The sequence below is a fragment of the Phyllopteryx taeniolatus genome, chromosome 16 (assembly GCF_024500385.1).
Source record: "Phyllopteryx taeniolatus isolate TA_2022b chromosome 16, UOR_Ptae_1.2, whole genome shotgun sequence".
Classification (NCBI taxonomy): Eukaryota; Metazoa; Chordata; class Actinopteri; order Syngnathiformes; family Syngnathidae; genus Phyllopteryx; species Phyllopteryx taeniolatus.
The window spans coordinates 5,931,052-5,953,431 of record NC_084517.1 but is presented as its reverse complement, the minus strand read 5'-3'; the positions used below and the strand labels follow the sequence as shown (position 1 = coordinate 5,953,431).

Sequence of the window (22,380 nt, the reverse complement as noted above, 5' to 3'; positions counted from 1 at the left end):
CTGGAAAATAAAACGGCAAAGCAGTGAGATGTAGTTCTTGTTAAGCAGCTGTGCACTTTGACTTTGTCTTTCAGGTGCAGAATCCGGCCCCCGAGGAGGAGCAGACGAAGGAGGAGGGGGCAGCTGCCCAGGGACTCCGGAGGTCAAGAGGAGACAGCGAGAGGCCATGCTGCGGCTTGCGGGACAGGTCGCAACCGTACTTTATACAATGTCAATCGACTGTGTCACAAAAGGAAAAACAGCTCGAGGAGCACAGTGATGCCGCTCGCGCGAAAACTGCGCTAATATACGCTATTCCTTAGACCGGTGCATTTATTAGATAACAACGAGGCCGATTGTTGTTGAACGCTGATCGCGGGCGATCTGCTACCTTAATGTCTCTGAGAAAACAAATGGCAACAGTTACGGAACGCGGATTTTAACAGCGCTGCGCTCTCTTCTGGACCTTTTCCAAGCGTGACTTCCGAACTGCCTTTGAGACTGCAGACGCTTCAGTCAGAGCAGCTGACAACCGTGACGTTCGAGTCGAGGCTCCCTTTTTATAGCAGAACACCCTTGAGACATTAACCTGACATGTGGCTCGAGACCCATTCAATAGGACTTATGACGTGTACTGCTTGACGGCCAACAGGGAACGACTTTTGGCGAGCACTAACGGCATCTGCAGCACGTCGGAGAATGTCTGGCGGATAACCCGTTTCGAGCAAACGTGCAACATGCGCAAAGATAAACTCTTATTAACACTTCCGCTACATGGCTTGAATAACAACACTAGGATGTCCTCTATAACTTGCTTACCCGTGACAGAGCACATGCGGGTATTTTTCCAACAATGAACTTGATCAATGTGTAAGAAGAAGCAAATTTCCGCTATGACTGTACGTTAAGATCCGGGACCCCCGTCTGTGTTTGCAGGTCGTTTCCTATCATTTCTGTCAGGCCGATAACTGTCACACGTGTCTGGTGCCGGAGTTCGTCCACAACACGGCGGCGATGTTAACCGAAGCGCCTCAGCTGTCGGCGTATCGGGAGCTGCTGCGTCGATCGCCGCAGCTTCAGAGCTCGCTCGGTTTGCGGTCCTGCATCCAAGACCCGAGCTCCGCCTTCCAGAAAGGAATTTTAGAACCACTGGATGCTCTTTACAAGGGTAAAGTCGGACTCCGCTGCATGTTTTTGTCGTACGAATGAATGGGGTGATCCCGCTTCGTTGTTCTCCAGAGAGGAGGTTGCATGTGGAGGGGGCAGGGATCATTTTACTGATCGATGGGCTCAATGAGGCAGAGTTCCATCGGCCGGACTACGGTGACACACTGACCTCCTTTTTGTCGCGAAACATTCACAAATTTCCTCCGTGGTTCAAGATCATCGCCACTGTGAGGACCAATCAACAGGTAGGTCTTTATCTCGCCCCGTGCTGCCTCTCCGATTCGCCAACGCAACTATTCATTCTTCGCCTCATCCTCGATCAGGACATCGCTCGCTCGTTACCTTTTCACCGCATCTCTTTAGACGGGATGGAGGAAAACCGTGCCATAGATCAAGACCTGCAGGTAACACACCGAGGAATTGACTCTATACGTGGTCTCTATCTCTTTAGCTCCATATACTGTCCAGCCGTCTGTCATTTTGTATTTTCTTTTTTAGGGTTACCTGACGCAACGCATCCACAGCAGCCCTGAGATTCAGAGCAACGTGTCACTAAGCAACGGTCGCCTCGACAACACGGCGCTGACCAAGCTGATAAGCCATCTGAAGAGCCTAAGCAAAGGCTCCTACCTCTACCTGAAACTGACCCTAGACTTGATAGAGGGGGGATACCTGGTCCTTAAGAGTTCCAGCTTTAAGGTGTGCCAGGGGGAGGGGAAAAGAAATAATCAAGAAATAATCATGACAAACGAATGCTTGCTGCTTTATTTGCATTTATCATGCGGCATACCATGTCCCCCGTTTTTCTTTGTTTCTTTAGGTAGTTCCCGTAAGCCTCGCGGAGGTCTACCTGCTGCAACTAAACATGCGCTTTCCCACACAGTCGTCTTTCCAGAGAGTTATACCGCTGCTAAATGTAACCGTGGCAACGCTGCACCCGTTGACTGACCAACAGGTACGCACAATCAATAGCTCGAATCCCGTTGCGTTCATGCCGCGGTGGGAATACAAACTCTGTTAAGGCTAGCCTGCGTGTTTTGCAAACACCCAGAAATGGCTGTCTGCTGGACGATGATTGACATGATACAGCAATAATAATGTGTAAAATGAACTGCTTTCTCCAGTGATTCAGAGGGTTCGATGTCTGCTGTTCACATATTTAGAAATCAAATCCGTCTGTCATCCAGCACATATCATCCGTGCGCACCTCCGAAAGCGTGTCTACGCCCCCAAATCACCGAAAGCGGGCGTAATTTGAGACCAACTTTCAGGCGCCAAATTATCGCACGCGCCGCGCAGATGTCAAAAGGGACACGCCCTCGTTGCGTCGCCGGGGCCGTCTCGGCGCAGCCCACTCTGCTGAATTGGCAAACAAAATTAGAGCAGTAACACTTGTAACACATTGGTTTTCATTCCTTAAGCAGCCGCGTACTGAAGGCAAATCTTTCTTAATAACAATTGTTTGCATGAATGATCGTACAATAAAGCATTGTGATCCTGAATAGTATCCCGGGAATCCAACTTCATCTCCTTCTTCAGCTTTTTGAGGCCGTGAATGCCGGCAGTCTGACCGGCGGGGCCATGCAGTGGGTCGAGTTCATGCAGCGCCTGGAGCAGCTGTTTCCTTTCCTCATCCAGAGGACCGACGGGAGTCGGATGCTGAACCACACCTCGTTCAGGGAGTGGCTGGTGTGGAGGGAGGAAGGGCAGGACGACAGGTTCCTCTGCGACCCCAGGTGCGTTGCTAAGGATTGACGCGGACACGGCGACAAATCACTGCGTGTCCGAGTGTGTTCGTACGTTCCTGTGATTGTTTTCCTGCAGGAGCGGTCACACGCTGCTGGCTTTCTGGCTCTGCAGACAGGGAGGAAAGTTGAACCGACAGCAGACCCTCGAGCTGGGCCATCACATCTTAAAGGCTCACATCTACAAGGTACGTAAGTTCACGTTGTCGTGAGGTAGCTTGCTGCTAACGTGTCTTATTGATGAGCTTTTACCCAGTGAGGAAACCTTTTACAATGCTAATGCTTACATTTCTTCAAAGTAAATATTGAAATTGTCGCCATGCTGCTGTTTATGATCTGTAGTTGACTTACCATTGCGACGTGTGGCACTTTGTCTCTCGTGCAGGGCTTAAGCAAGAAACTTGGGATTTCCTCCTCAATTCTGCAGGGCCTGTGGCTGTCTTACAGCACAGAGAACTTGAACCATGCTCTCTCATCACTGCGCAACCTTTACACCCCCAACATCAAGGTAACTAACGTGCTCGGCGTGCGCCGCTGTATATCGCCCGTTTCCCAGAATCGGGTGGCAAACTCGAGATCCGGCCCACCGCGTGCAGTCGTCTGATGTGGCGCGCTTCGGCAAATCCAGTGTGTCTGAAACTCCGTGCCAAAATGACCTGGTTTTACAAGCATTTCTTTTCACCAAATTCCTTCTTTAAGCGTACATTAAACAACAGTTGCGGATGTAAAAATCGGATGATCGTACATCTACAGTGCCGTACATGGCCTTCACGGCCACAACCCTCTGAGGGCAACGGACTATGATGTGGCCCACGACGGAAATGAGTTTGACTCCCTTGATGCAGAATATCCAAAATGGAACTTGAAAGGTCACGGTTCAAATCCCGCTGTTAGACGAAAAGAAAATTGCAACTGGTTGTTTGAGAGCGCGTCTGCATCGTGACGACACGACTGTGCACGCCATCGCGCCGCTTGCCCGCATGCGTATATTGTGCAAAAGAAATATCCCTCAGAGTGTAGATTGATACGATTATTCCTCAGATGAATAGTTAAGATTCCAAATCTTTGGACTTGTGTGCATGCAGTATACTTAAACGGAGCGGCCTGTAACTTGGCTCCCTTCCTGTCCAGGTGAGCAGGTTGCTGATTACGAGCGGGGCCGATGTGGATTACCGGAGCGGCGTCCTCAACGACGCCCCCCTGCTGTGTGTCCACGCTCATTTGGGCCACGATGATGCCGTGGCCCTTTTACTTGACCATGGAGCGCAGGTATTAAAAAAAAAAAAAAAAAAAAAGAAAGAAAATGGTAAGACTGAAGAGACATGGAGTTTTACTGGGTTCGAGTTGAAATCTTGTAACAATTCGTATAGGTGGATATTCAGTCACACGATGGGTTGACTGCGCTGGGATTTGCAGCTTCCGCCGGACATCTGGATGTTATAACCCTGCTTAGTCAGCACAAAGCCAAGGTATCGCCCCGCCTTACGCTCAACCAACAAAATCACACAGGTTGCGATTTGTGTGTGTAATAAGAGGTCTTGGCAATACATTTAGCTGGATAATTGACAAAGATGTAGTACACATCCTGTTCTTTTTGCTGTTAATTAGCCGGCATCTTCCCCAGTAGATCTCAAAAACTCCACGTGTGTCTGCGTACGCTCAGGTCGGTCACGTCGACGCGTCGGGTCGGTGCGTCGGCGTGCACGCAGCTCAGCGGGGCCACCTCCACGTGCTCCGTTTCCTTCTGAAGCACGCCGACTGGAGCTGCGCTTCCTGCTGCGGCCGGAGAGGCGTGAGCAGGAGCCAGGCGCTGCAGCAAGCGCTGACCGCAGCGGCCAGCATGGGCCACACGCAGGTACGCCCGTTCAGATGTCCGCCCGTGTGCTCCAGCTGGGCTTCTCAAACTCTGTACGCCGACGACCGAGATCTCCAAGTACCGCCGATGTACGACATATATCAAATATAGCTGTCAAGTAGTGCAGTAGGTCATCACAAATCGGCCAATGTGTATCTTACTAGAGAAAAGTCAGACTTGTACATTTGTTGATTTTACCATCATTTGAATAATACTGTATGTTTAGTCGAGTAAACATTTTGTGTGCAGATTGTATCTTATCTACTGGATCGTCCAGAGGAAGATGATGATGATGAGGAAGAAAGACCTGAGATCAACACAGCTGACAGTCTTTGGGGAGAGACAGGTATCAAAGAAACCGTACAAGACCATACACAATGTTTGAATATTGGAATAATGTTTGTGATGCTGCGTAAAAATAAAACGTACTGTATATTGATGATGTTACAAATTGATGATCAGTTAGCCAGATCTTCCATGATCTTATCAACATTCAAGCTTGGGCGTTTTAAATTTCTGTAGCCGTCATCAGCCCCGGTTCTACCAGGAAGTCCGATTTCGGTCGCCAATATCTCTCCATGATCAAATTGTGAAGGATGCCAAAACAATGCGACCGCTTTTGGGCACCCTTTCGCAAAACGGTTTGGTTTCCTTTTCATGTTCGCATGCTCCACAGGACCTACGTGTGAGACAAGTGATAATGTAAACACATTTAACTGCATTGTTAAATGCACAATCCCTGCTGATGAGGAGACTCACAGCCAGGATTCTTATGCAAATGAGGTTGGTTGAGTTGAATTCATGCCAGTTGTACACGATTGCACACAATCCGTTGGTTTCCATTGCACTACCCTTTTATTGGGTGCATATACCCAATAAAAGGGTAGTTGGTTTATTACAAAATGAAAAGTCCCCACTTGAGGAAAACAACGTTCATTACTAGACACTGTCGTTTATTTTTGAAAAAATAAACGAACATTTTTATAATCCTGCTAATAGCATTGCTTCTGATACCTTGGAATAGTCCTTTTCTGCAACATTTCAGATTATTTAGAATTATAAAAAGGAGAAGCTGAAAAACTGAGAGGTAAAAGAACACTAAGTACATTGTTGCATATTTGTGTATGTTTGATAAGTATGTATATGTTTGCCTCAACTGCCATCCACATAAAACACTGGCAAGTTAGTTTAGTTGGACATATTATGGACCTCCAGTGGAAGCCAGTTTGGATTAAGGTGCAAACATTGGCATCTTCCATGAGAAAATGTCCTAATATCCTTTATGTTTAGTATTACACCACCTGCAGTCATCCGAATGGCACAATGGTGCATTAGGTATTTGTTTTTATTTGATCTATGTCAGTTGTCAAATACGTTAAAGTGACTTGCGCAAGGAAGGTTTCGGGCGCCGCTGATCGATGGAATGGCGGGCACACCACCTTTTTTTTTATTGATGGATCTCCAAACATGCATTTTGTCATTAGCGCAGTGTTCTGATTAAATTACTTGTATTGGATTTATTTCATACAGAATAAAGAAAAATCATATACTGCTACAAAGTGTGACGGAGCGGTATTTGATTTCTATGGCATTCGCATGTCTCAGGAAAACTCCACGCTCCAGGAATTACAGTGAGTCTCAGACTTGAAGAGTCACGCGCACAAATGAGTCACTTATGCACGGTGGGTGTTTTAAAAGTCATCACGGGGGGAATGTGCTTACCTTGAAGGTGCGCAAGCCAGGCGAGAATATGGCCCGTTGTCATTATTAAATGTAGGCTTGAAACGGTGTGAAAAATCGGAATTTAAGGAATTTTTGGGTGTTATTGTTTGTGAAGATTATCGGATAAGATTGAAATTCCCTTGATTAAAAAAGTTATTTACTTGAATTCCTGGTGAGTTTCCAACCTACTGTTACGCTTACTTTCTTTCAACTTTAATTAGATCTATGTCATCGGATTTGAATGTTTCCCAATTGATTCCCCATCATCTTCTTTGTCGCCATCTTGTCTCGTTAGCTCTGACAGCAGCAGCAGGAGGCGGCAGGGTGTCAGTCTGCAAGCTGTTATTGGATCAAGGAGCTTCTCTGGAGCAAGGCAGCAGACGAAGTGTCTTACCGCTGTTCAGCGCAGTCAGGCGGGGCCATTGGCAGGTCCGGTAGAAGCAGCACAACACTGAAAAGACACAAACGCGTAGCAGACAAGTGCGGATGGCATTTTATCCGTCTCCCCTCTGTGTGTCCGAGGCAGGTGGCGGAGTTGTTGTTGAATCACGGGGCGCAGGTCAACATGGTGGACCAGCATGGCCGCACCGCTTTGATGACGGCAGCCTCAGAGGGTCACGTGACCACCGCCAAATTGCTGCTCGATCACAGTAAAGAACAAGTCGCCTTACCATTGAGGAGAGTCAAATAACAATGGACTCGTGCCAAACCTGAATATGTGTGGTCTATTTATTTATTTCTAATACCCATTTTGCCTCAATTGCAAAATGAATGAATGAATGAATGCTGGTCAAACTTCAATTTCAACGGCATACGTAGCTTTTGTTTCGTAGTTTTACCCCTCCGACACGCTTTCAACACATTTCAACTTGTTTTCACTAAGGGAAATTGGCATAGATGAAACGATAATGGTCGGCAATGACAAATGCTACTTTGAAGCTAGAGTATGTCACTTCTTTGTGTTTAAAAAGCTGCCCGAATCACGACTAGAGGAAAGGAAGACAATGTTGATTTAAGCCAATAAGCGCCTCTAACATCTTGATGTATTTTTCAGTATTTGATCTTTTATGTTCCATGTCGACTTTCAACATTCCCGTGGCTTACCAAAAATGACTTGCTGGAAATAACGTATTTTACTCAATATATTATTTTGTGTTTCTGTCACAGAAAATAATCCTGCAATAATGACTGCGTAAACGGAAATAATAATTGCCGCAAACAAATTAAACGTGCCCTCGGGCTTCCCGGCCGTAAAATCAAATTCAGCACCATCCGTGCACAAAAAAACGCCGCAATATTAGGGAGATCTGCCTCTTCCGAAGTAACCATCTTTTTTTCCCGCTGGCATAAAAATGTTGCGGAATCAAGTCAAATCGCCGCGATGGCTCTGTTGTTGTAATACTGAATTCCATCCTAGGGGGCGACAGAGGTTCCACACTGCAGGAGCAGTAACGCAACGAGCATACAACAGTACTCACAGGCATATATTTTGTCTGCTCGTGTGAACAACGACTTTTACTGGAGCTCGAGCTTGGAGACTTTCTCCGCCTCTTCTTCTCACGTCTTAATGACACTGCATCTCTTCCAGTAGACCTCAGTGCTGCCCGGCATGTTTTGTTAGCACAACGTGGCACTACACTGAAGGCGCACAACTCTAAATTTGGACTTGCCTCTATACTGTAAAAACACATTCAAAAAATAATAACAAAAATCAGCAATAAAGCAGGGCTGCGAACAATGAACCACAACACAGCCAGGGAAGACTATGTTACGTATTCACTTGCACGAGAATCGCTAACACGTCACATGGTGTGATGTTTTCAGGTGCGTCTCTGGATCAGGCTGACAGGGAAGGCTTAACAGCACTGAGCTGGGCGTGTCTGAAAGGCCAGCTCCCATTGGTCAGAGAGCTGGTGGCGAGAGGTGCGGCCACAACACACAGTGACCGCAGTGGTCGGACGCCTTTGGATCTGGCTGCGTTCCGCGGGGATCCTGAAGTGGTCAGTGAAATAGATGCGGTCTTTGCCATCCGGGTTTCAAAGGAGGCAGCTTCCTCAAGCGTGCCCGTGCCCGTGCTTTGCTTTGCGTCACCTATGTCAGGTGAAGCACCTGGTGGACCACGGTGCGTCCGTGGAACACGTCGATTCCAGCGGGATGCGACCACTGGATCGAGCAGTCGGATGCAGAAACACGTCCGCCGTCATCGCTCTGCTGAAAAAGGGAGCCCAGATAGGTCGGAGTCATGTTTTCCAATTCAAATATAATCAATATAAAGGTTTACAACACGATCGGTGTATAGACGGAGCCGCAACTCGAGGTTTCGAGGTGAAATGGCCCCCGATACATTTTTGTTACCTTGCTGATATATCATCGAGTGGCGTTTCCATCGTTTGACGTCGGACGTGTTGTTTGTATATACGTAGGACCAGCCACCTGGGCCATGGCGACATCCAAACCGGACATTTTAATGGTTCTTATCAGTAAATTGGTGCAAGAGGGGGACAAACTGTACAAGGTAACTCCCCAACCTGATGAACCACGTGGGTGTGTTTTGATCCAAGATAACATATTTTGCGTGCGTAGCAAGGTAAGGTGCGGGAAGCCGCTCATTCCTACCAGTCCGCGCTTCAGAAGTTCCCAGCCGACGAGTTGAAGACGTTCAGACAGCTGAGAGTGTGTGTGCTCCTCAACCTGTCACGTTGTCGCCGCAAGATGAATGTGAGTGCCGTACACGCACTGGAAACGTCTTCTGGTTTCATCGCAACTGATGCTGGGATCTCAAACGTGTCTTTCCGCCTGCAGGATTTCGGCCTCGCCGAGGAGTTCGCTACCAAGGCTTTGGAGCTCAAGGCCAAATCTTACGAGGCCTTCTACGCCAGAGCGCGTGCCAAACGCAGTCGCAGGTAACCCTACCCCCCCTCGGGTCTTATAGAAGTTCCCATTCAATTACGTAATCCAAATGGATTGCATCTCATTCAGCTTTGTGCATTTAAAAGGGAGTATAGCTCATAATGGCTTTTCCTGAGGCCACACTAAGACAGGCGGAGGAACTGTAAAATGCAGTTGACTTGTCCTGGGCTGCGGTGCCAGAAATTGGGCGGCTGCAAACGGCGCTTACGGCCTCTGCTCGTTCAGTCGTTCACAGGACGGCAGAATCGTCGGTGCGGTCAATCTGTGAGCTTGTGAAGGAGAATGTCCACGCTGCTCTTTTCTTTTTTTATACAGCCAAGTGAAGTCTTCCTTTTTAGTCGTTTTCATGGGTAACATTTGACTTAGAATTGATTCACTTCATTCGCATGTATGTTCCACTGCTGCAGGTGCCAGTATGATTTTTGCAGGGGTGCTCCCGTGCGATCTTTTTCATCACTTCTTCACCCTTTCCCAAAACGTAGGCAGTTTCACGCAGCGCTTGAAGATCTGCTGGAAGCCAGCCGCCTGTGTCCTTCCAACCGGGAAATTCAACGCCTGTTGTCTCGGGTCAAGGAAGAGTGTCGACAGCAAGCGCCGAAACAAGACTCGTCCGCTCAAGGAAACGTGTCTAACGATGACGCGTGGGGCGGAGATTCCGATTACCTGCACGTTCACGCCAATGAGGCGTTCGCGAACGACGACGAGAGTGAAGTGGAGAGGAATAAGTGGAATATCTACGGCCGTGCGGGGGTGCAGTTACCCCCGGCTCACAATGTGCACAGTCCCCAGTCGAGTCCCACCCATTCGCCCTCGTCCTCCCCTTCTCGCTGTTTCAGCCCTCCGACCTCGCCGCGGCAGCCTCAGCGGCCCACCGGTCCGTTGGCGGAGCGCAAGATGTTATCTGCTCACCGTGCAGACCAGAACCAGGGAATACAGCAGCATCACAGTCAGGCCAGATCTTTTCCGAACCAAAACCAGTGGCTCCAAGCAGCCAAAGTCCAGGTTGTCCGAACGGGTCAACCCGCTTCAGCGGTCCACTCGAGCGTGGTTTTGGGCAGCTCCGCCTACTCCCAGTTTGCCCGACTGCCGCAAGAACTTGCTGAACTCGGGGAGGGTTTTTGCCCAAGCCCCTTTGATATGAAACCTGGCCAGCAGGCGCATGCGAGTCTGGGTCACGGCCCTTCATATCTCCGAGAGAGTGCGGATGTCGACCTGGTTTACCAGTCCAAACCGACCCCTGCCTACGGGGCGGGAACGAGTCGCTTCGGGCAGCCCCGTCAGTTCAGCCGCAACCAAGCCAAAGCCGCCTATTATCCCATGGAAGTGACTGAAATGGCCAACGCTCCACCTGACGATCATCAGTACCTCCACCAGGCGGGCCTACGACACCCGACCTCGCCCGCTCTGCCCCAGAGACCCGTCATCCACTCCCACAGCACCGACGTCTGCGTCGCTAGCGGGCAGCAGGCCAACCGGGGCCCGAGTTTCAGGACCTCGGCCTCCACGCAGCATGTGAACTTACCTTCACGCGCTTTTCCAGGAGAAATGATTGGTCACCCCGATGACCTCATGCTCAACTCCTCTCCCCAAGGAGAGTGCGTGGTCGGAGGCGGGACCTATCCCGGAGAGGCCGGTCGTTCGTCGAGAAACACGCCTTACGTGGGCCTTAATGACAAGTCTGTCAGGGTGCTCCAACAATATCAGCAGCAAGCTCCGCCCTCGTCCTCACCTAGCCTCAGCCCCTCCCGATCGTGGGCGGTGTCTTCGGTGGACACCGTCATTGCGTCGCCCGGCAAACGCGCCGACGAGCTGAGCCAATCGCAGCAGGCCTTCTCCATCGCCTATCACAACCGCAGCAACAACAACGGCCACTATGACAAGCAGCTGCCCTACTACAACGCGTTGCCGGGCAACAATCCTCAGGTCGCCGCTCAGAAGCTGCCTTACATTGACGTGAAGCTTGCGCGAACACTGCCGGTCAATCGCAAAATGTGTCCGACCTCTCCTGTCAAAGCTAAAAGACCCTTTGTGGAGTCGAATGTATAGAGAAGAGGAAGGAGTAACCTTATTTGTACAAGGCGAGAGAAGGGTAAGACTTTAACTGCTCACCCTTGAACGGTATTGAGGGTTCATCAGAGCAGATTTAGTTGAGAACTGCACATTACAAGATCTCATACGTCATTGTACAGAAGACGGTAGTAAGCTCGATGGGAGGAGAGCGGAATGTCGTCCAAGCACAAGAAGGAGCAGGGGCGTCTGAGGTGGACTTGATTCCTCCTCCGTGACTTCCTCCGGACACCCGTGGATGCAGACCTGGATGCGCAGTAGCAACTTGACGCCTTCGCCGAAGATCTGCGCGAGCACTTGACCCGCTCCCCCTGCAAATCTGCACGGAAAAACACCACGCGATAGCATGGCGAGCCAGAGAGCAGCCATATCCTTCGATATCCTACCAGTATGCTGAATTGTCCAATATACTAGTGCGCACTTTGTCCGCACTAGTCGAACAAGTAGGACGCAGCAGTATAATGACTGTCTTACTAGTGGGGGGTGGGGGGGGGGGGGTTCCGCTACAGTGGACCCACGCTATTCGCAAGGGATTTGGATTGGCAATCTGCAAATAATTGACGGCCATTGTAATTGCCATGGAATGTTGTAAGAAGATCTTCTGCAGCTCATTTCTTGTGAAAACATCCTATTGTACTTATTTTAAGACAGGTTTGACAAACATCTTCTTTTAAGAATCTTAGCAAGTCAATTCATGGTCGATAGCGTAAATTCAACGGAAGATTTGTCATTTTGGCAGTGTCGGGCACACGAGTATAACAACCGCATGTTTCTAGTGAGGCAAACTGTTCACAGCTGCGCTCTAGTGAAGCACCAGATGTTAACTAGTCTCCAGTGGTACTAGTAGCGTGGAGTTGTCAACTACTGCAGTTTTGCCCCACTAGTAACATGTAGAGGCGGCACAGTGGGCGACTGGTTAGCACATCTGCCTCACAGTTCTGGGGACCGGGGTTCAAATCCCGGCCCCGCCTGTGTGGACTTTGCATGTTGTCCCCGTGCCTGCGTGGCTTTTCTCCGGGCACTCCGCTTTCCTCCCACATCCCAAAAACATGCGTGCTAGGTTCATTGAAGACTCTAAATTGCCCGTAGGTGCGATTGGTGGTTTGTTTCTATGTGCCCTGCGATTGGCTGGCGACCAGTCCTGGGTGTCTCCCCCAGACTGGGCACGACTGCGACCCTAGTGAGGAGAAGCGGTACGGAAAATGGATGGATAGTCACATGTCGTCGTTCTACTAGTATGCCCTAGTTGTTCTATTAGTGCACCGATTTGTCGTATTAGTGAGGACAAACAGCACACTAGTATCTGGACAATTCAGCGCAATATTGAATAAATGCTCAATCGGCTTGCCGTTGGGTAGCGCCTCTGCGATTGACCGCGCTGAGAAAGTCCCAAGCAGTTTGAGAAACCTCACTGGTGTGCAAAGACAAGAAAATTGTATTTATGTTTTTTTTTTTAGTTGTCTGTCTTAAAATGTGTACATTTTGTTGTCTTGTCTTTTTGCTTTGAAAAGGGGGACAAAAAAAGGAGAGATGTATATAATTTTGTGTGCATACGGCAATTTCTTACACTGTTATACATTGAGCATCCCGCAAAAAAAGCAGGAGTACTTTTCGCTTTTGTTTTAGCCACAATGATTGCACGTGCGTGTTAGGGCTACATTGAAAAGACACACGCACGCACACACAAAAAAAGGGAAATTGCACAATACAATAAAATGGTCGTGGGGGAATAAAAAAAAAAAAAAAAAAAGTTGAATGTTCTGAGAATTTTCATGAAGTGGTATTACAAAAGTACGGTGGTATATTTTAAGTTCGGCCCTAATTGCTATTGGCTATTGCCGTGGAAACAGCAGTTCAGACGATGGATTGTCCCGCGGTGGCCGCATTCCTGTTTCACTCCTGTCCCATAGTTCGCGGTTGCAGCCCAAGCGTTCGGCCTACTTCCAAGGCCGAAGACCACGTACGGTGTTTGACCAACCTTGAGCACAAGTAGCCAGTGAGCGTTGAAAATTGTCTTAAGAGATTCACGCATTCGTTCTTTGTAGGGTCACAGGCCCGACTTGTTTCAGTTCCTTTCTTCAAAGTTTTGTGTGTTTCGCGGACATGAATGTTTTTTCATTTCTTTTTATATGTTTCTGATAAAAGGAGACTTCTGACCTGTCCGTCGTGGTACAGTTCTCTGCTGTCGCAGTTCTCGATGCTATGACACGTTCGGCAGCCGGGATTTTGAGCGCTTGGAATTCTAAAACGGCCACACGATGGCATCTATTAAACACAGATGAAAATCATTAAACGTCACCGACAACTCTGCGTCGTGTGTTATTCTGTGGACTGCATGTTCAAAAGAATGTCAGAATGTCGGTGTCCATCGGAATGAAATGTAGCCAATAGCCATCTGGTCATATGGGTCTGATACTGCTTGAGAGATTGTGAAAATGATGTTGTGCGACTCTATTTTGCAGCACTGGAAAATACATAAACAACCGTGTAGTCATTCAAAATACAACATAAAAATCTGTCAATTCACATCAACATGTAAATGTGTGTCCAATGTAACATATTTATACATTCAGCTTCAGAACATACAATCACCAGTAGGCCATCCATATACACACTGTGGCCCAAATTATTATGCAATAGGATTTATACAACCGTTAGTTTTAGTGTTGTGTGTGTCCCCCACCCATCCCACTATCGGAGGGAGATCGTGACTAAGCCCTGCCGAGACTCCCGAAACTCCACGAGTAATTGAAAAGGTTCCTATTTTCCTTACAGAGGCCACAACTGCTCAACTCACTTCAACATATTGTAACGGTAGTTCCTTGGCACCTAGATGGCAGCAAAACACTACTGTTGAATTGAAACTCCTCAATTGACTTCAACATAGTTCCTTGGCACCGAGATGGTGCAGAATTAATGCTTTGCCCTGTAAAAAATTTACTTCCAAAACAATATGTTCAAATTCCTCTGTGACGTTTGTATGTTCTTCCCGTGTTTTTGTGGTTTTCCTCCCATATTCCAAAAACAATGCGTTAAATTCATTGAAAACTAAATTGCCTATCTGTGCGAATTGGATTGGATGTGGTTTTTTGTCTTTTTGTTTTTTTTTGTGTTTTTTTTTGGGGAAGGCTTTATTTTCAAACGTCACGTATACACAAACAACAAGCAACTGACGTAAAATACATTTCAGTACTTTAAAGAAAAAACAGGTTATACTATCTGAACAGCTGTTTTCGTGTTGCCAAAGGGATGAAAATAAAGATGTTAATTGGATGAAACAAAAATTTTAGATGGGCCATGTAACCAATGCACGGGGAGCAGATTTGTTTTTATCTAAACTGACCAAGGCACTGCATCTGTTGCGGTTTAAAATAACAGAACTATCACAAAATATAGAAGGGTTTTGTAGGGAAGTTATGACAGCTAAAACAAAAGGTTTATTTTCAGAATGATTAATAATTGTGTGAACTCTGAAGAGGATTGGACCCGAGACGGAGACCAGTCCGGACGGCAACTAGTGAAAATGTGCGGATAACGGTTGCTATTTCTAATATCGTCAGGATTATTCTTTTCTTTTTTAACCCCCACAAAAATGTTAAATAAACAGGGATAAACCGCCAAAAAGCATTTGCAGGGTTGGTTAAAAAAAAAAAAAAAAAGTTTTGGTGAAAAAAATCCACAAACAGGTGAATCTGCAGGTGCTGGAACACGAGTGTGCTGGCGTCCAGTGTATTATTTTCCCCGTTTTTGACTTTCTACTCCTTCCGCATTTCTAAACCAAATCAAAAATTTCAAAATTCCAAATATTCACAAAATTCAAGACATGAAGGAACCTATCTATCATTTCTCACAATTCCACATTCTTGTAATTTAAGAAACAAAAACATTTGAGGTGAATGAGACTTTCAACAAAAGTTACTAGTCTTTCACATTTCCACCTTCTAGCTCATTCAGGACATCTTGGGAACTATTTTTTAATATTGCACATTTTTCACAACAACATTCCCAAATACAGTAAATGACCCTTTACATCAATATTTACCACCCTTCCGCAATTCTCAGACGATTGAAGCCATTCCAACTCCAAACTGTTCAAATAATTCAGGACACTGCACAATCAAAGCATTCCTTAAATTTCCACATTTCCCCAATAGAATTCCCAAATTATGAGATGTTTTCTTTTTTTTTTTTTTTTTTACATATTTACCTCCCCTTTCTACATTTCTTGACCAATTAAAGCCATTCCAACTCAGCAAGTCTCACATTTTACATTTCAACAATTCAATTAATAATTCCACAACATTTCAGTTCAGTGTCAGCTCTTCAGCATTCACACGCAATTTCTAAAGGAATTGCACTCTGTAGTTGTTCTCTATTTGGTAGTCTTAAGTCTGTAAACCTCTATGACTTGATGAGATTCAGTACTAGTGATGTAGAATGTTTTGCCTTTACAAAAGATTACAGTTTTGATTGACGTGGTCAGAGAGCGATTGTGGTAGTAGAGATGTTTAAAATGTGGGTCACCGTAAACTGCAACCCCCAATAATAAACATTGCTAACAAAAGATGAGAGCACAAGATACCTCCACCAAGGCTTCAACATTTATCACACGCTAAATAAAGAAAGGTATGGCGTAGACGTAAAGGAAATGAACGATTTCGATCGGAAAAGCATCCGAACATGTTCACTGGGATTTTCCACATTCCAAAACATGAACAACATACGCACAAACAAACACACGAACCAACGCACATCCACACCAACGCTAATTCTCTTTGAGCGTGTCAATCGAAAGTGAGCGTGATCGCAGCATTTGGTATCGTTTGTCCAATACACTTGGGTCGTCGCTATTCAATTCAATGCTACAAGAACAATAAGTGAATCAAGAAAACTCCACAAAAGGTCAAACTGTGTGGCGAGCAGTTTGAAGTCAGAATGAAGCGAATGAGTTAGGGCAAGGTGGGTGAGTCCCCTTCACTCAGGGTCTTGAAGTGGACCGCCAATGACTCCTCCTCGGGGTTGGGTGGCCGCCTATACTCTTCCCTGGTGATGATGTAGCACAGCAGCACCCCAAAGACCACAAGCAGGATGCCCAAAACGTTGGCCAGGACCCCCTCAGGCGGAAAGTTCGAATAGGTTAACCTGGGCCAGAGAGGAACAAGTTACTACTCGTGCGACAGTGAAATCCCCCCGCATATTTGCAATTTGTGGACTTTTGAAGGAACCTATCTTCCGTTTTTCACCAAGAAAACACTTCTGTTTTTGTGCTCAGGCCAAAGCAATAACAGCATTACTTTGGCACGACGTTGTGGCCTATTGGTATCAAGGAACTACGTTGAAGAGAATTGACCAAATGCCTCAATTAGACCAAAGGTGTTATTTTGTTCGCATCTTGTGGCATAACGGTGCCAACAAACTGCTGTATGTTGAAGTGAGTTGAGCAGTTTCAAACAGACAAAAGTAGAGCTTTGCCACCAGCTTCCATCCATCCATTGTCAACACCGCTTGTGGACTCTATAGGCAATTCCAAACCTTTTTGCCAATAATTTGGCTGTTTTTTGCTTTCGCTAAATAAAGAACAGTGAGGGCGCCCTGCACTAGAATTACCGTGGTGGTACCTTGAAGTTCAAATGCCCCAGAAGTTGTTTAGAGTCTGACCAAATTTCCATGTTTAATAGATATGTTTAATCATATCATAGGTGACGACAGCATATCACAACAGCTCTCAGTAGTTGTGCTGTGGTGAGCTGATCTCCGCTGCACCTTTTGCTATCTTTTGTAAAAGAATCACTGCCTGAGTGCAGTTCAGTTGTATTTCACTTTTAAGTTCGATACATTTGCATTTAATTTGATGAATTTTTGTTGTTAAACTTTTATTTTGGTACAGTGTTTAACTTACCATAATTTCTCATGTATAATGCACACCCATGTATAATGCGCACGCCCAAAGTTGACCTAAACATTCTGGAAATCCCTTCTACCTAGGTATAATGCATTTTTACAATGTATGATTTTGCTTCTACCCATATGATCCAAAAAAAAGTATTTTTTCAAAGAATTATTCTGAATTGAAGCCCTTTATTTGAACATGTAATAATTGTATTTATAATAATCTTATTTTTAAATTCACAGCCTTACTTTTATTTAGTAAAAGAGAAAACCCACAGTTGTGCTCATATGTTTGATTACCCAGGCAGAGTTTGTAAGATGGGTACAATTCTTTAAAGAAAACATGAAGGGCTAGGCAAAACACATTTAATTTTATTTTAATGGGATTCAAATTAAACTGTCAAGGATTTCAGAAAAGCATTACCACTAAACAAAACATAACCATAAAGAAGTGAATGATGTTTGTTGTTCAGTCATATTGGGAAAAAAATATATATATATATATATTTCACAAATTCTGCCAGGGTATGCAAACTTATGAGCACAACTGTACATACAGTATATGCAGTCATATGTACTCCTGTCACATTGGAATGAAAGTGTACAGCTTTTTCATAACCTCTAGATGGCGGCATACATTTATTAAAAAAAATGAAAGTTTATTTTCATTTTCCCCTATACCTATGTATAATGCGCACTTTTGACAATTGGGAGAGAAAAATGCGCATTATACACGAGAAATTACGGTATGTGTAATATATTCAGTTGAATACTTACGTACAGTTGTCCTATTGAAAAGCAGTGGGAATGTTCCAACTGTGCATAATGATATTATCTATTGAATACACTTTTTGGAAATAAACACTACTGTATTTTAATGTTGGTCTTGATGGTGGTATTGGTGTAAAACATTTGATAACGACTGTTCTAAACATGACAGCCGACTAGTTGGCACATCTGCCTCACAGTTCTGAGGAGGTTCAAATCCTGCTTCGCTTGTGTGGAGTTTGCATGTTCTCCCCGTGCCTGCGTGGGTTTTCTCCGGGTACTCCGGTTTCCTCCCAAATCCCAGAAACATGCGTGGTAGGTTGATTGAAGACTCTAAATTGCCCGTAGGTGTGAATATGAGTGTGAATGGTTGTTTGTTTCTATGTGCCCGGCCGGAAATGGCTGGCAACCAGTTCAGGGTGTATGCCGCCTCTTGCCCCGAGTCAGCTGGGATAGGCTCCAGCACGCCCGGGAACCTAGTGAGGATAAGCGGTACAGAAAATGGGTGGAATGCTCTAAATATTCATCCATCCATTTACTTCCGCTTATCCCGGATGACCGAGCTTCTCGGCCTATCTCTAAGGGAGAGCCCAGACACCCTACGGAGGAAACTCATTTCAGCCACTTGCACCTGCGGTCTTGCTCGTGACAAAGGGTAGGAACGTAGATCGAGCGGTAAATTGGGAGCTTTGCCTTTCGGCTGACAATCGTGGTGTAGATGGATACGTGAATAATAAATGGATTTAACAGACTTCGATGCGGACGTACATGATGCTGTAGAGCAGTGAATCTGTGATACCGAGCAAGCTGCTCCCCACGGCCAAAGCCAACAGAACCAGACCACAGAATGCATGGAGGGGGAGGTACGTGGCTCGCAACCCCGACGACGCCACAGGAAACAGGAAGAACAACAAACCCATGACCCACTGTTGAGAGATCAACAGAAAATGTGATGAAAACGTAGACGTGCTTGCGTATGTGTGCGTACACTCTGTGTATACCAACCTGCACGCCAAATAGGACAATGGTAGCCATGCCGCACCAACTGTGCAAGGTGTACATGTTTGTGTAGTTGGATGCTCTGTTGGAGTCGAACACAGCTACCATACCTAGAAACATACACGTGCGCAAAAACAACCAAGATGTAAATGTGGGATGGATGGGGTGGCGCCACACAAAATTCCAAAGACAAGAATAATGAGAGAGAGAGAAAATCACTTGTCTCACTTACCGACAATGGTGATGATGAGGGCAAGCAAGTGAATGATGCCATGAAGCACCTTGACATTCTTCTTTGCCTCATTATGGAAAACTCTGTAGACCAGGATGGCTGTGAATACAAAGTTGAACAACAATGGCTCCCGCTTTTCATGAATTGGTCTGGGAAACGGTTTTAATTGCCTAAAAGTAAACAAAGATTTCTAAGGATTTGTTAAAACGGTCCATCTCAGTCTCACGTGAGCCAGTATCTCTCTTTACTTCACGGTATTGGAGTGACTTTTGTTGGCGTATATAAGACATGGCCCAGGGTGCTTCCATGACTTGTGCTAATGTCCAGCTGACCTTTGCCGTTATCGCTCTAATGCAATCTAGCTTTGAAACAGACAGCTGTCCTGTTGAACCACAGGATTTAACGCGGTTATACATATTAGCGGAAGGACACTGAGCTGCGGGAGCCAAAGGGACGAAGAAAAATGAAAAGGCGCACAGGCATCAATTGGAAATGCTGCAGCAAGAGCGGCAGCTTGTAGTCGCTAGATTTGACCCCAAATATCACATTTGTATTATATACTATATACTATAGGCGGAGCAAACAAATCTCACTTACTGGGGGGAGAAAAATGTTGTTTTAATCACGATGAGGTGAATGAATGGGTGTCGAACTGCGAGTATGTGGGGGTCCGCTGTCTTGGGTTTAGGGACAGGAAGTATAACTCGTGAGTGAGTCTACTTCATTTCAAATGCCACCTTCACATAGTGGAAATGACAGTTGTGTGAGAATGAACAGCTCCTGTGCAAATATTTTAAGAGAATGAGTATTGCAAATGATCAGGCCGCAGCCTCCGTTCAAAACAAGTTGGTTCGGTGGAACCCTTTTATTTATTTTCCACAACGTGAATGTGTTTGTAAGTGTACATTCACAAGGCAGGGGGATAAGTGCACCTTCATTCTGAAAAGTTCCCACGTTAGTTTGTACGGTGCGATGAGTCACTTGAAGATTTCCAGATGGAGGTGGAATTGTATGTCAATTCAAAATGATAAACAACCGAAGCCTCCCACAAGCCACCTGTCTCTGGATGAAGGACTTCCACAAGAGTCAAAGCAGGGTTCCACCTCAACACTGGCTCCCCGCAAGAAAGTGCACGTGACCGCCCTTCGACCCAAGCGACTCCATCGGGAGCTTCGTGGACGCCACGACAGCGGTCGGGCTCATCACGGGAGAGCTGAGTCCGCAAAAAGTGTCATAATGGTGCTGCGACAATAGGGGACTTCAGGAGAAGGCGATCTAAACATCGAGCGGGACAGTGTGAACGGAGTTTCTCAGCCATCGTTCAGATGATGACCTCACCTGTAAAACCGGTCGTGGACATACAGGAAGATGTGATGAGTCCACTTCCTGAGGGTCCTGAAATAAAAGCGCTTGGGGCCAATAAGCTACTTGTTCCCTTCCACAGATATGTACTGACATACTATTGCCCATCCCACCCAACACGTCGACTGTTACCCTCAGGGATATAGAACAAGTAAAGTGAGATCAAACAAACCCCCCCAAAAAAAAAACGGCACACATCCCTGGGCTGTTGCATTAACAAATGAATCCTCAAAGTACCAATATTTCAGTCACCTGTGCAATGTTCCACCTTGGCAATGGATATGTTTCAGCTGAGAACATCAAGAAACAACAGTTCAACCAAGGGCGCAATCGAAAACATGCAATTTGACATTTTTTATACTGAACCATTATTAGCAATTCCCCTTAAAAACCTTTGTACGGTACATGTAAAAAAATATTTGGGAAGCTTGATTGACGGCAGAAGAGGATCGGCAAACTCGATCCTTCCTGCCACTGACTTGACAGAATTTGGAATACTTGTATCACTGATTCAATGTAACGGAGCCGTTGCTTTTATAATAAAACCTATTACTGATCCGTTGTGTATAACGAAGATATGAATGCTGTGTGTGACTACTCACCGTCTCCCTGTAAGAAGACCAAGCCCAGAACCATGCACAGAGGGTGCAGGTTGAGCTCCCGTTCCGTGCCATCCCAAGCGAAGCCCCCGTGGAAGTGACCCATCCAAACAGCGGTCAGCACCACCGTTGTCACACCCAGAACCTGCGAGCCTCCCACCAGCCACGCAAACGTAGAGCGAGCGGCGCGGGCGGCAGAAGAAGCCTCCATCATCTGAGGCAGACACACAGGGACGTCTTTGGCCGGGAGCTCTGCTATTTGGAGACCAAATTCACTTACGAAGTAGATGAGATTAGAACATCACATTTCAGAGGAAACGGATTCCTCTTTCCAATATGAATGTATTCGCCCTTCCTTATTTTCTTCGGCGTATTTGTCGCACTTAAATGTTTCTGAGAAAACCCAAGTACAGTGAGTGCAAAATGATACGTTTTATTTACTGAGAAGAAAAAAAAGATCTTCTCCATGTGAAAGTCTCAAACAATTGTGGTCTGCTACTCTTCGCTGCAACCCAAGCGATTGAGCACCGCTGCAAAGGAAAGACCGGCACGCCGGGTCGGGTTTTGAGGCTTTTTAAAATCAAGTTATCTGTGCATCGCGGATTTTCATCTGTCGCGGGTGGGGCTGCAACCTAGCCTGCGCTAGAAACGGGCTCGATCTTACGTTTTGTATGGTTTCACAAAAACAAAAAAAAAGCGTTAGGCATACAAGTAAGGAAAAAAAAAAAAGCCAGAAGGATGCTCATTGACGTCATAGCGAGCTGCCACCTGTTCCCCGACATCGCATTTCGCTACGTCGAGCAGTCGGTCGAGTGCGAGCAAATGCAAATAAGTTGGCCAACGTCAATAGGAAAACTTACCGCGCGGTCGGCTCGTGCGGGTCCGGTTGTTCGACAAAGTGGCGGAGTGCGGATTTATATACATCCGCCTTCCTCCCAACCCACGTGACGAGCAAAAGCAGCGCAAACAACCTGAGCATTGTGCCGCCCTCCTCCTCCTCCTCCTCCTCCTCCTCCTTCTTACGAGTTGACGTTGTGCGCGAGTACATTTGCCACAGCGTCGTTCGCATCTGCAAAGCCAATCGGG

At 46.3% G+C, this 22,380-nt stretch overlaps 2 protein-coding genes across 18 annotated transcripts in view; one reads left to right on the top strand and one right to left on the bottom strand.

The window, feature by feature from the left end:
- The window catches only part of tanc2a (tetratricopeptide repeat, ankyrin repeat and coiled-coil containing 2a), a 33,598-nt gene extending 19,843 nt beyond the window's left edge, over positions 1 to 13,755 (top strand). For 14 of the 15 annotated variants that reach the window (XM_061748469.1, XM_061748467.1, XM_061748470.1 and 11 more), the window contains 21 exons: positions 75 to 187; positions 916 to 1,147; positions 1,219 to 1,391; positions 1,470 to 1,550; positions 1,645 to 1,845; positions 1,967 to 2,101; positions 2,686 to 2,882; positions 2,971 to 3,079; positions 3,277 to 3,399; positions 4,023 to 4,160; positions 4,262 to 4,360; positions 4,555 to 4,746; positions 4,996 to 5,092; positions 6,764 to 6,897; positions 6,995 to 7,118; positions 8,293 to 8,468; positions 8,569 to 8,701; positions 8,892 to 8,983; positions 9,052 to 9,186; positions 9,271 to 9,371; positions 9,861 to 13,755. In XM_061748469.1, the coding sequence (XP_061604453.1) occupies positions 75 to 187; positions 916 to 1,147; positions 1,219 to 1,391; positions 1,470 to 1,550; positions 1,645 to 1,845; positions 1,967 to 2,101; positions 2,686 to 2,882; positions 2,971 to 3,079; positions 3,277 to 3,399; positions 4,023 to 4,160; positions 4,262 to 4,360; positions 4,555 to 4,746; positions 4,996 to 5,092; positions 6,764 to 6,897; positions 6,995 to 7,118; positions 8,293 to 8,468; positions 8,569 to 8,701; positions 8,892 to 8,983; positions 9,052 to 9,186; positions 9,271 to 9,371; positions 9,861 to 11,424 (4,349 nt within the window). In that variant the 3' untranslated portion in view covers positions 11,425 to 13,755. The remainder of the gene's footprint in view (positions 1 to 74; positions 188 to 915; positions 1,148 to 1,218; positions 1,392 to 1,469; positions 1,551 to 1,644; positions 1,846 to 1,966; positions 2,102 to 2,685; positions 2,883 to 2,970; positions 3,080 to 3,276; positions 3,400 to 4,022; positions 4,161 to 4,261; positions 4,361 to 4,554; positions 4,747 to 4,995; positions 5,093 to 6,763; positions 6,898 to 6,994; positions 7,119 to 8,292; positions 8,469 to 8,568; positions 8,702 to 8,891; positions 8,984 to 9,051; positions 9,187 to 9,270; positions 9,372 to 9,860) is intronic. The other variant, XM_061748464.1, reaches the window with a different exon arrangement.
- Positions 13,756 to 15,403: 1,648 nt separating this feature from the next.
- LOC133465541 (transmembrane ascorbate-dependent reductase CYB561) lies at positions 15,404 to 22,281 on the bottom strand. Of its 3 annotated transcripts, none has more exons than XM_061748480.1 (6): positions 22,155 to 22,281; positions 21,298 to 21,508; positions 19,334 to 19,432; positions 19,108 to 19,211; positions 18,871 to 19,028; positions 15,404 to 16,587 (listed from the first exon to the last, which is right to left on the bottom strand). In XM_061748480.1, the coding sequence occupies exons 2-6, from the start codon at positions 21,506 to 21,508 to the stop codon at positions 16,395 to 16,397; spliced, it is 765 nt and encodes a 254-aa protein (XP_061604464.1). In that variant the 5' UTR covers positions 22,155 to 22,281; the 3' UTR covers positions 15,404 to 16,394. The 3 variants fall into 3 exon arrangements, with proteins under 3 accessions (XP_061604464.1, XP_061604465.1, XP_061604463.1); XM_061748481.1 differs by having other exon boundaries at positions 21,298 to 21,546; positions 22,155 to 22,211; XM_061748479.1 differs by having other exon boundaries at positions 21,298 to 21,549; positions 22,155 to 22,204.
- Between the last annotated feature and the right edge of the window lie 99 nt (positions 22,282 to 22,380).